The 12521-nt window shown below is 35.8% G+C and overlaps 1 protein-coding gene across 4 annotated transcripts; it reads right to left on the reverse strand.

The window, feature by feature from the left end:
• Positions 1 to 4033: 4033 nt before the first annotated feature.
• On the reverse strand, positions 4034 to 11014 carry LOC149827876 (putative ubiquitin-conjugating enzyme E2 16). Of its 4 annotated transcripts, none has more exons than XR_016434974.1 (8): positions 10945 to 11014; positions 10705 to 10808; positions 10495 to 10597; positions 10320 to 10383; positions 8741 to 8829; positions 8507 to 8627; positions 7026 to 7158; positions 4034 to 4199 (listed from the first exon to the last, which is right to left on the reverse strand). XR_016434974.1 is itself a non-coding variant. In XM_090019705.1 (7 exons), the coding sequence occupies exons 1-6, from the start codon at positions 10966 to 10968 to the stop codon at positions 8532 to 8534; spliced, it is 480 nt and encodes a 159-aa protein (XP_089875831.1). In that variant the 5' UTR covers positions 10969 to 11014; the 3' UTR covers positions 4034 to 4199; positions 8507 to 8531. The 4 variants fall into 4 exon arrangements, 2 of the variants coding, with proteins under 2 accessions (XP_089875831.1, XP_089875830.1); XR_016434973.1 differs by having other exon boundaries at positions 4034 to 4195; positions 7022 to 7158; XM_090019705.1 differs by lacking the exon at positions 7026 to 7158.
• Positions 11015 to 12521: the final 1507 nt, after the last annotated feature.

A 12521-nucleotide genomic window follows, 5' to 3' on the forward strand; every position in this document is an offset into this window, starting at 1 on the left:
TGGAGTTTGAGTTTTGGCTCATTTGGATGTGGGGATTCCTTGGTTTTTTATTTTGGCTTTCGAATTTTTGAGATCTATAGTTGTTAGTGGTTGTTTTTCTTAAGATTGTAGTTTACGAGTGATGTTGTGAAGTGTTTACTATTCGGTTGTGCCATTCATTTGTTTCATCCTATTTGGAACATCGTAGTCATATATTGCTTTCCTCTGTTCTGCTTTTATTTTCATTTTGGGATTTCTCGGGTTTCATAGTTTAGGTTCTACTGCGTTAAATCTGAAAGTGTCATTTTGTCTTCTTCTTTTAAGGTATTCATGTTTTCTAAAGGAGCTAAGTACTTGGAGTTTGGTATTCAGCATTTGCTTTAATTGTTGTAGTCTTTATTATGTTTCGGGTTGATTAGGGTTTTATGGGCCATACGGATGGGCTCGGCATGTTAAAGTTTTGTTCATGCCTCAGTTTGTGTGCCTATTTTTTAGCATTGGAAATCATGCAAGGTTGCTATCATATGACAACAGGGGTACCCTTCGCGTTGCCAACATTCCCTGATGTGGTTTTCTTGTTTTGGATTGGATTCCCATAAGAATATTTTATTTTTTTTGGAACTGGGTACCTCGTTTTTCGTGCCATCACTTGGGTGATGCACAAGGCAGCGTTCAGCCGTGGTGTGTTGTCCAACCTTGTTTTGGGACTTGTTAGTGTATTGCTCTGGGGTTTCGCAATTGGGTTACTGAATTACACTTTGATATTTATCACTTGTTTGTAAAAGCCTATTTAGGTTGGAGTTTTGTTGTTTGTGCAGCATGGTAACACTCACTCATTATGAGGGGATGATTAGCTATTTCGAGTAGTTGTTCTTCGCGGGATTTTTGGTTTCTGAGTCCACTACCTCTGATCTCGCGTCATAAAGGTAGGATTCCTAAACTAAATTGGTAAAATGTAAATTGTTGTGGTTTGATAGCAAATCTAAAGTTTTTCAAGAATATATCAAATATGATTTATTACCTGTTTAAATTCATATTAGGATGTGAAATGCATTTAGATTAAATTAAAAGTCTTAGTCGTGGTATTAGAACTACATAGAGATATATATGAAATGCACTGTGATTTGTTTTTGAGCATGTACAAAATAATGCAAAAGAAGATTAAGCGATACTAGTTGTTAAGTATCGCTTGCGGCTAGAAATGCCATGCTCAATACAATGTGATGCATAAAAATGTAAATCGGGTAAATACCCGTGGTGAGTATATGGTGTAGTTGCACTATACACTATATTTATTTCATTATATGCAATATTTTTCTGCTTACACACTCACTTAGTTATGGATATGTAGGACTATTATGTTGTAGTTCATAGATCATGCTAAGCATGATTTGAATGTATGGGAATAGAAGTGATCGTATATATTTATTTCATTATATGCAACATTTTTCTACTTACACACTCACTTAGTTATGGATATGTAGGACTATTATGTTGTAGTTCAGAGATCATGCTAAGCATGATTTGAATGTATGGGAATAGAAGTGATCGTATTTTTGTAGTTCAGAAATCATGTTTGTCATGATTGTAGTTAACGGGATATGAAGTGTGTTTGCTGTAAGTACATATTTAAGCATGCATTATGTGAATTGTATGAATGTATGACTTGATATGATTTAAGATGATGTAAATTGATAACTAAATGAAACATATCATATGTATGAAGTATATAACATGAATGCATAGCATAGAATGTATGTATCATGTGTGGGAGTGTGAATGTGTGTTGATATATATCATGTTGTGTGTGAATGATGTTGTGATACGTAATATGCATGAAAAATAAAATCTTGTATGAAGTGTACATGCATAGTGACTTATGTGATAGAATCATGCATAAAGTATGTTGAATGTGATTCATACATGAAAGCACGTTAAAAATTAATCATGCGTGAGAACTTGTGTAGTTTAAATAATGACATGATAGGATCATGCATGAAAGTAAATATGATTATGTCATAATCATGCATGAGCACATGTAAGATTAAATCATGCATATGGCATAGATTGTTTTAATCATGCAAGAGAGCACAAAATGTTGATAGCATGCATGAGGGCATGAGAAGGATATCCCGTGAGATGATAATGATTGGCTTTGACCTATGACCTAATAATAAGGATAACCCTGGATCATGAGTCCATTTGAGGCATCGGTGAAATCGGGCTCTCTAAGATGGCTAGGTTCATCCTGATCTATTATCCTCTTAGGAGAAGGAAGGGCGGTCCAAGCCTCATGGGACATGTGTTTTCAATAGCTGAAGATGCCTCTTGTTCCCGTTCCACGGAGGTTAATGGACAGGTCTACCAGTGAGTCTTAGGTGGTAGTACCACAGCTCTGCAGAGTTAGGGATGCATGCCCATTTTGTTCGTTGACGATTTTTTTTTGGTGTAGGCCAAAACCGAAAACCATGAGTCCATTCTCCCAACTGTTGCATTACAAGTTTGAATCACTCGAAAAAGAATGGCAATTAAAATACTTAGAATAATAAATACTCCTATGTTTATTTATGGATGTCTATGCATTCTTTTGTACCAGATAGGTTTGAATAAACAAGAAAAACAATTAATTAGATTTTTTAGAATCATTGTTATCATATGCATAAACATAATTTTAGACATGTAGAGACTACTAAGGTTTGCATGATTATTGCATATGATTTCTTACATGTAATTGAAAGACATGTTATATTAGTCATGTGATTTGACTTGTTGATACAAGCCATGGGCTTTGTTGTTGCATGTGAGGTGCTTGTTTGTGTGAGACACGCAAGAAAGGTCGAATTAGGGCATGTTCCATTTATATAATTGAATGCAAAGTGCATAAATATTCTGAGAAATGACATAAATTTATAATTTAGATAATGCATATCTTAGTCATAAATTGAACATGAGCATGCTTCTTTTGAGGATAAAGAAAGTGAATTGTTTACGTTAGCTTGAATTGTTGCATTTTACTTCACTCTAAAGCATGCTAGAATGGTAAACATTCATTCATTTATGAGAACACTTGTCATGATTATTAATGATTGTAATGTTGAATGTCATGCTTGAAAAATAATATGAGTTTGAGTTTCATGCATACTAATTACGCAAATATGAATGCTATAGAATGAATTATGAAAATGAGATTGAATATCAAGTGCATGTTTCGATGTGGATTCTCTTGACTCTTATTTTAAAATGATGGGAATTGCACTTTGATTGCATCATTACAACTTGATTTGTATTCTCTCAGTTTAGTTTTGGTTTTCTACGGGCATGTAGTTGATGCCCTATAATATTTACAGATAACCTCATGGAGGATTGAAGCGAAGCACGAATTGCTGCGTGGCTGAAGGCTCCACTCTTACCTATTATGATCTCTAGAGGACCCAAACATTTTGGAATGGTTATAAACTTGTCAGAATTTAATTTTTATGTCTGAATCATTAAACTTTAAGAATTATAATGTTTTGGAATGAGAAGAATGTTGAATTTTGCCTTTTCATTTCTATAATGATTATGCTTGTGATTTGAAAATTTTGAATTCTTACGTAATTCATCAATTGTCTTAAACTTTAGATAAATTTTATCTTTCGTATTTTTGTATCTTTTTTACATGTGAGCATCCTTAGAGTAATAAACTCAATCAAGATGCATTTATGGATTATTTCGTAATGGATCTCATACTAGGAGGCTAATATACTCTTGCGCTTACGCCTAAGCGCTCAAGGGGGTCATCTAGTATTTGGAATGGTTGGAATGTAGACATAGATGAACTTGTTGGCATATTACTTTCAGAACTTATGTGAATTTCTTAATCGAGATGCGTTTATGGATGATTCTGTACTGAATCTGATACTAGGAGGCTAATATACACTCGCGCTTGGGCTCAGGTGGGCCGTCTAGTATTTGGAATGGTTGGAATGTGTCCATAGACGGACTTGTGGGATATTACTTTCAAGAATCATGTGATTTTTTATAATAAATAAAATGTTTAAAATTTTTCTTAAAATTTTGGGTTTGAAAAAGTTTTAAAAAGATTGGATTTTTTAGGGACGTTACACAGAGTCTTGAGCATGATAAAATGCTTGCAATCCAAAAACACTCGAAGGGATGTAAAAGGCTTGGCTCGGTCCCCGCCGCAACCTCCCATCATCGCATGTGAACTCACTCGCTACCTGAAAACAATTAAAATCAATAGGGTCAGACAATTAAGTCTCAGTATGATAGAGCTATTCAAAACACATAAATTAAAGCAAATAAAAAAGAATTACTCTTATCTTTCTTACATTCAAATAAGACTAAATATATCAAAATTTACATATATGAATATCTAACATATCATTCAAGCATACATTCACGAAATTATTTTCAATCAATCATTCACTTAAAGATGAACAATTAAAAATGCATGCACTTACCATTGCAGGAGTCAACTGCATGCATAAGTTATTTATTATTTTTAATTAGTTTTTTTTTCTTATATGATGCATGGCATGCCTATATAAATGCACAATCAGATTATATTACAATTCTTATCCCTGTGGGTGCAAACACAGGCAATAGTCTGATGTCAGGGCCATGGGTCATGGCTCAGGCGGTATTTTCAAATAAATGGTGGCTTTGGCCTGGTCGGACACCATTCACCAGTGTTGGGTGAGGGACGCCAAGAGCGAGAGAAGCTCTCACACTACCATCCTGATGCATCGCTCAATGATCTAAGAAATTAGAGGTTGTTTGCAAACATTGAGAAAAGAAAAAAAATAGAGAGAGAATCATATGATAATTTGTTGTAGTAGTTTGATTTTATGAATTATTATACAACTTCAACTATGGTCATTTGCTTTGATCTTAGTGTTACTACCTTAATCCATCAAGCAATCTCCTAGTTTGTCATCAAGAATGATAGAATGAGATATCTTGTGGATCTACCGTGGTTACCCATGTGCTCAGCGAGGTCCTATGTCAAGCTAAAGACCCAAGATCAAATCTCGTTGGCGCATGGGGGTTGTTGTTGCTTTATCTTGATTAGGGCGTATAAAGTTGGGTGGTCGTGTCCTCAACCTACATTTTTACCTCGCAGAGAAGCAAACTCATTAAGTGACCTGGTTCTCAGTGAAGGTTCCTTCATTATTAAAAAAAAAGAGATATCTGGTGGACATCCAACACATAAAGTAGCCCCTATATTTAAGTTTCGGGATCATGTCTCAATGTTCTCATCTTCTAATACCAATATGCTTGTGTAAACCTGACATCAATTAGTCAACCCAAACAAAAAAATGACAAATGGTTGTATTGTATGCCAAAAAAATGACATGTTTTTCGAAATGGCTTACAATTTTTTAAATCCGCCCGATGTCCAAATTTGTAAATTGTTGGTTTTAAAATAACCTTTTTACCCTTCACACAAGCAAATTTTCTCTAGATATGCAAACTTCATCCTAAAAATGAAAATATGCGAATTTTCTCTTAAATATATGAATTTTCTCATAAATATGTGAATTTTCTTCTAAATATATAAATTTTCTCTTAAATATGTGATTTCACAATTCATGGTTGCGAAGGTCGTACTATATTTGTGAATGTCCTGTATGTGCCAATTTTGTACGATGGTTCGCATATTTTGAGGACATTCACAATAAAAAAGCATGATCATTTTTCATATATATATATATATATATATATATATAGTGAGTAGTAGTTACCTATCACTCACCTGGTGAGATGTCACTGAACTTATGCATGATAAAATGTATGGCTAAAGGCTTTAGCAACACTTTTGCAAATACTAGACACAAAAGCTTGGTCTGACATGTCCAATACATTACGACATTCGCAACCATGAGATGCAAAGATCTCTATAATATGGAGAACTTTCTTTTACTAAAACCACATAAGAGACACATACAAAAAAAATCGAAGGTTATATATCGTGTTTTATTATGTTTTTAGGATGAATATCATATATTTGAAGAAAAATCACATATTTGAGAGAAAATTGGCATATTTGAGAGAAAATTCATATGTTTGGAAGAAAATTTTGCATATTTAAACGAAGATTTGTATATTCTCAGTTTTAGGAGAAAGTTTGCATATCTAGCAGAAATTTGCTTGTAGAAGAGTAAAAATGCCCTTTTAAAGCAAAAAAATTGTAAACTTCAAAAATTATAGGACATTTCAAGACACACATCATTTTTGGTGTATAGTACGTTGTTTTCTGAAAAAAAAAAAGTGACCATGACAAATTATTCCATACAAACTTTTTTTTTTGATACGTCAAGAGGAAAGAAACCCCTCCATCACTAACTGCACATGGCTGGCCTCTGGTTGGTAAAACCCTTGAAGGTCTCCCCTGTCCACCGGGGAGTAAACTCAGCTTCAACCTTGTGATAAGGGACGCTACTGTGGGTTTCAAACTTGGTGACATTCACAAGTCCCCCTACCAGATGAGTGGAGCCCTTGTGGGCTTCAATCCAAGTTTTTCCTAAAAAGCATGCAATTTTCTGATCATGTGATTTCAGTTTTTGAAATGATTCGCAAATATCTGACTAACTTCGCAAATTTGCTATGCCTTTGAAATGGTTTCCTGATCATATGATTTCAGTTTTCATGAATCTTTACCCATTGTAGTCTAAGTTATGGCATGAAGTGTACATTGAATAAATTATGGGGTTCGATTGTTTGGATAAGCCAAACAAAGCTCCATCTTCGCTACCTAAACTTACAAAATGCAAAACTTCATTTCAGGTCAGTCAAACTCCCAACATATTGCCATATACCAATGTTACAAATCTTGATATCGGGGTTTTCTAGATGAGATAAATCTCATGATAAACTAAAAAAAAAAACAGTTTTCAGGACAACCTCAAGAAAAATATTGGCATACATAGAAATTTTAAAAATATAAAATATGGTAAAATAAAGAATATGTTGACAATAGGAAGTAGTGATAAATAATATCATGACAATGTCACAATAGAGAATATGTGAAATTTTAAACATGCCACAATTTTCAGGATTATATGGGCTTTTGAAAATATTGTGATAAAAGTATTATATTTTATGCTTGAATGTGTGTGCGCATGCTTTGATGCAGAGGGCCCTTCCCATGAATGCTGAAATAACAGAACTCCAGATCTGATATAGAAAGCCAAATTCAAACACATAAAAGTTAGGATACACACACACAGACACTAGGAGAGATTTTTTGATGATTTTTTTTATTTTTTCACAAAATTCGCTTTCTTTAAACAGTGTAAACATTCACCTAAAAGCCCTTAAAATCAAAACTTTAACACACAAAGAACAGCTCATCAGAAAATTTTTAAATGAGGTGATAAGAGAGAAAATCAGTACAAGATAGTTTGAAAACCCATATAAACTAAAAAGACGCTAATGCAGCGAACTTGCCAAAAGATCATAAAAAGGAACATAAGAGACTTTTATAGTCAGAAAAGTCGTTAAAAGAATCACCATGAAATAGGTGAAAAATAAATGGTGAAGTACACCAGAAGAGAACACCAAGAACTATGTCAGTGGTGAATGATTAGCCAAAAATTAGGAACAGTAAAAATACCACCCTAAAATCAACTCAAACAATCAAAAAGGGCCTATAAACTATGATAATTTTCTCAGCGGATGGTGTGCTGAAGCATGCACAGAAATGAAGTATGTGGTTGGGTGGGCATTGTCTAAACCTTTTCAACTTACAGTATTTGATAGCAACAAACTAGAGGCATGACGCTGTTATAGTTCCCATGAATGGAGTCAGAAAGGATGCTTATCTTGTCGATGTTTTGGTATCCTTGACTGAACTAAACCAGACCTCATGGAAAAGGATAATCTTATCCTTCACCCTACAGTGGACCTAAGCATACTAATCCTACCAACCTTGTCCTTTCATTCAAAGCATTTTCCAATGATCCCTTTACTCAAAATGGGTGATGTGTGACCTTGTTCATTTCCAACACTAGACTAGTCAACCACCAAAACTAGGGTAGCTTCCTGACTTAGGGAACATACTAAACCAACCTTCTGGTCTTTCACAAAGGGTTCTGCATGAACAGAAGACTAAAGGCTTAGAGTGTGGTACATGCACAAATTTCTCTAATTCATGCAGGTCTGGTCAAAGAGGCTTCCATGGTCTAAGCAGCATGAAAGGAAGAAGCCTACAGCAAGCACTGGCGTCTGGTAGCCAAATTCAGAGATGGAATTTATCAAAAACTTGAGAAACATGTTCAGACAGAGATATTGCAGGAATACTGCCATGAGATTTACCAAGACAAGTTTTATCATTTACTTGACAAAGACTACTAAATACAGACCACTGTTCTCCATTACATGTACCAGGAATGAAGCACATCTTGGATGAAGAGCTTGCTTGCTCCTAACACACTTGAGACTGGCACTGGAGAAGAACAATGAGCATGCTGTTTGAAGGATAGCCCATCTATTCTTAAGACTGATACAAAGCTTAGTGACTCACAGTTGGGGGTTTGCTTGCAACTTATCTACACTTTGTCATCGTGGAACCACCATCTTGTCTCCTTGGGTGACCGACCATTTCGGCAATTCTTCACATAGCGCTCATCATCTGCAGGGCGTTTCTGTGAGCAAAGAATTACAATTAGGCAGAGCCAAACCAGGAAGCATCACCCACTGACAATAGAACAAAAGATTGCAAACTTGGACTTTTAGAAAGAACGCAATGGAGTAGAACCTTTGCAGGGGAGCTTGAGAGCATAGAAAGAATGCTAATACAGATCGAGCTCACAGTCATGGCTGGAGACCACGAATCATACAGAATATCTGGGACAAAAATATCTAGGTCATTTCAATGATCCACATGAACACATCTATGCCTACTTCACCAAATTATATTATGTTGCATGCAAGCAAAGGTGGTGACAAGACATTGTCATAGCCAATTAGTGAAAGAAAATAGGGAGATAGGTAACAAGCACCTAACTTACAATAGAAGATAAACGATAAGAAAGGCTATAGGTTATCTGTGCTCAAGTCATCAATCTTATGTTATTATATATTAATCCGAGCTATGTTACTCCAACTGACCATGTTTTGAACCTAAAATGTTTCTAAGTTGCAGAAGGACACATGAACATGTTTTTGTACGTGGCAAGACAGACATTCTCCGGAGAAGAAGAAAAATGGGGTACATCTGGTTGTTTATGTGTGTCCGTCTGTGCATGTTCACGTGAGTCTAAGCACAAATTTAAAAATTTATTGAAGTACAAAGACAAGAAAATAAAAATAGAGAATTGGATCCAGTTTGCTACAAAAAAGGATTCTCATCGAAAAAAAATGAGTAAAAAACATGAAATGCTCATAATGTATGTAATGTACACTTTGCCATATATTTATCATATATAGTACATTTATATATGGCGGCACTTAGAAGCACTCAAACATCAGCAGCCAAAAGAACCAAAAACATACTCTGGGAATTTTGAAGCACCATGTTACAGAGACACATCACAATATCCAACACATCAACAATAACAAATAGTCTCTCTCAGTGGGCATCCCATGGTTAATTCCCGAAATCTCTAAAAAGATGCATAAAAGTAACGAATAAAAACAAGTTCTTTTATTCTCAATAATAGAGCAGGCAGATTGCATCAAGCCTTTACAGTCCCTTTGTCATCCCATATGACTCAAATGGGACTAAAGTGATGGTAAGACTACTTTCGAGGATCAGTTATGCAAGCCCAATCAAAGAAACCAAAAATTTTCATTGTTTGATAAGCAACATTAATTTCAAAATGGAAACACAGTAAGAAAATTAAATGGTTGAAAAACTGTAGTTTAATGAAAAAAATCATCATGTACAACTAATCTGTTTTTTAGCATCATAACAAAGTACATGAACTATGAAGTACTAACCAAATTAACGGACCAGCTTCCACGTGTTCCAATAGCAAAAAATGGGGTACATGATGAAGGTAACCACGTCCACTGGACGGCTATGAGTTATGAGCCAGACCCACTTATCAGTAATACAAAACAAGCTCTATAATATTGCTAACATGTCAAACGAGCAACAACAAATGCGGCAACCATCCAAACGAAAATTCACAATTTTCAAGAGAATTAAAAGAAATTCAAAATAGGAAACAAAGTTAAATCTACGCAATGCAAAATCAACTACAAAGACTGCATTCACCAGAAACAGCAAAAGATAATAAAAAGTGATGAGTCAGGCGAATAGAGAGAAACCCAAAAGAGAAGACATGAAAAGGGGAAAAAAATCTAAGACCCAATAAAACCACCGAGATTACCTAAACAAATATGGCCATTGCTGTAAATGTGCGGGTGCATAGGCGCCGGATGGAGGAAAATCACCTACCAAACAAAACCGACGCAACAAAATCACCCCAATTCCACACACAGACCAAACAAAGACTCAAACAAGGGGAAAATAAACAAGCTAAAATCAGCAGAAATCGGCCGAACCTGTGGGGCCTCCATGGGGTAATGCTCGGGGAAGTCGACCTGAAGCTGGTACGTTTCGCTCGTGTACAGCGTCCCAGGCGCGCCGACCACTTCGATAATCCACCTGATCCACCGATTTGTCAAAAAAAAAATCCAAAACCACCTGAGAAACCCCGTCCCCCAAAAAAAAAACGCAGAATTCTCCGCGGCTGAACGCGATCGAGGGCGTACCTCTGGATATTATCGGTGACCTTGTGCTTGAAGCCTGCGGGAGGGTTGACCTGCCATTCGAGAAGCTCTTTCTGCAGGCGATTGCACGCGATCTTGCTGAGAGCCTACACCAAATACCAATATTACACACAAAAATAAAAAAAGGAAAAGAAAAAACGCTGAGCTTCTCTGTTTCAGAGATGAGAGGGAAGGCTTCAACCAGAATTGGGGCAAAATTAGGGTTAGGGTTTGGGGAAGAACCTTGCGAGAGGCAGAGGCACTCATGCTGTGAGAGAGAGAAAGAGAGGCGACGTTGGGATGAAGGCGGAGTACAATGGCGGATTCCCTTCCTGCATATTTATAAGGTTGGCTAATTACCAAATTACCCCTCTCAGGGGGCGATCGACCCGCATCGAAAAGGTGGCTCGCTCTCCTTTCCGTAGAACTTTTTCTATTTTTAACCGTTTTGAGTAAATAATCTCATTGTGGTTAACTTTTGCGGCTCCGGTTTGGGAGATATTACCATCACGCCCAAAAAACTTCACTAATTCTTGATTGGCTGGGAGGATCCTCAAATGACAAATTTTTTTTTAAAATATCTCTTAATCTAAAAAGATTGGATTTTTATTACGATATAATGCAAGAATAATCTAAAAAGATTGGATTTTTTTTTACAGAGAAAGCTGTGGTTAGTCAGACTCCTACCAGTTACACAATCATGCCATTCAAACACACGGTGACTTGGCTTAACTGCTCCTATCAGACAAGAGTAGACCCAGTTGGTGTGTGTTACAAAATTGATGAGATGTCACGAGTTCCAAACTCAAGGATGATACCCCCTTTCTGCAAGGACAAAGTTGGGTGTACTCGGGTTGTAAGAACCTCAATGATTGTACCAATAAAGAGGCCAGTTGGTGATAAGGGTGGACTATCTAAAAGAAATGCAATAAAAATATTTTGTATTTTTTAATATTTTATTTTTTATTTAAAGAAAATCTAATGTGGTTTCAAACCATGATGTCATGTCGATCAATGTTGTTAAAATCAGTTTACTAGGTGAATCGGTTTCTTTAAAAAACCTAAAAAATTGAATCACTTTTAAATTAAAATGTTTTTTATTAAAAATCAGAAAAATAACAAAACAAAATTTGGTCAATTTCTACTTCAGACCAACCAATTTTGGTCTTTTCAAATGATTCAACCCAACATTGGTCAATTTTAGAGGGGTTGAATCGACCCTGTTTTTGACATTTATACAACTAAAGTACCTAATGTTGGCTTTGCCTGCCGTACTTAAGATAATTGTTCTGCCTATGTAAAACTCGGCCAGATTACCCCTTGGCCCCATGGAGTTGCCACACTTGAGCTTGCGCAAGGGGTGACACGCATTGAATTTGAATCTAGACCGCCTGCCTAGCAACCCAAGCTCCATCCTACTATGCCAAACTCATTTGGAGCTCCACCCTGTTTCAAATCAGTTAAGGACCAATTCAATGTGAATCCGCTCATTTTGACAACATTACATATGATGGTACACACTCTTGTTTGAGAAGATCTAGCCACCAAATGTTGTATCAAATCATACAAAATGTGTTTAGTTGTTTTTCATATTAGTGTGTTAATCATCTCTAATGCACCATTAGATTCAATTTTCAAGACGTGAAAACTCAATGACTTAAAATTTATACCAAGAATAATTTATAAATGTCTCAAAACATCATATTAGAGTCAATTTTAATGCATAAAAATAGTAATAGATCATGCTAAGCATGATCCAAGAGTTGGACATATTAGTAGATCCGGTACCGATATGCACAATGAAGATATTGATGATCCTC

This window comes from Nuphar pumila, chromosome 10, assembly GCF_984573655.1.
Source record: "Nuphar pumila chromosome 10, dmNupPumi1.hap1.1, whole genome shotgun sequence".
Lineage (NCBI taxonomy): Eukaryota > Viridiplantae > Streptophyta > Magnoliopsida > Nymphaeales > Nymphaeaceae > Nuphar > Nuphar pumila.

Coding starts and splice junctions, on each gene's coding strand:
- LOC149827876 (XM_090019705.1), bottom strand. CDS start 10,968: ATGAGTGCCTCTGCCTCTCGCAAG. Junction 10,384..10,494: donor ACCCCATGGAGGCCCCACAG/GTTCGGCCGATT, acceptor TTTGTTTGGTAG/GTGATTTTCCTCCATCCGGC. Junction 8,628..8,740: donor TCTCAAGCTCCCCTGCAAAG/GTTCTACTCCAT, acceptor CTTTGCTCACAG/AAACGCCCTGCAGATGATGA.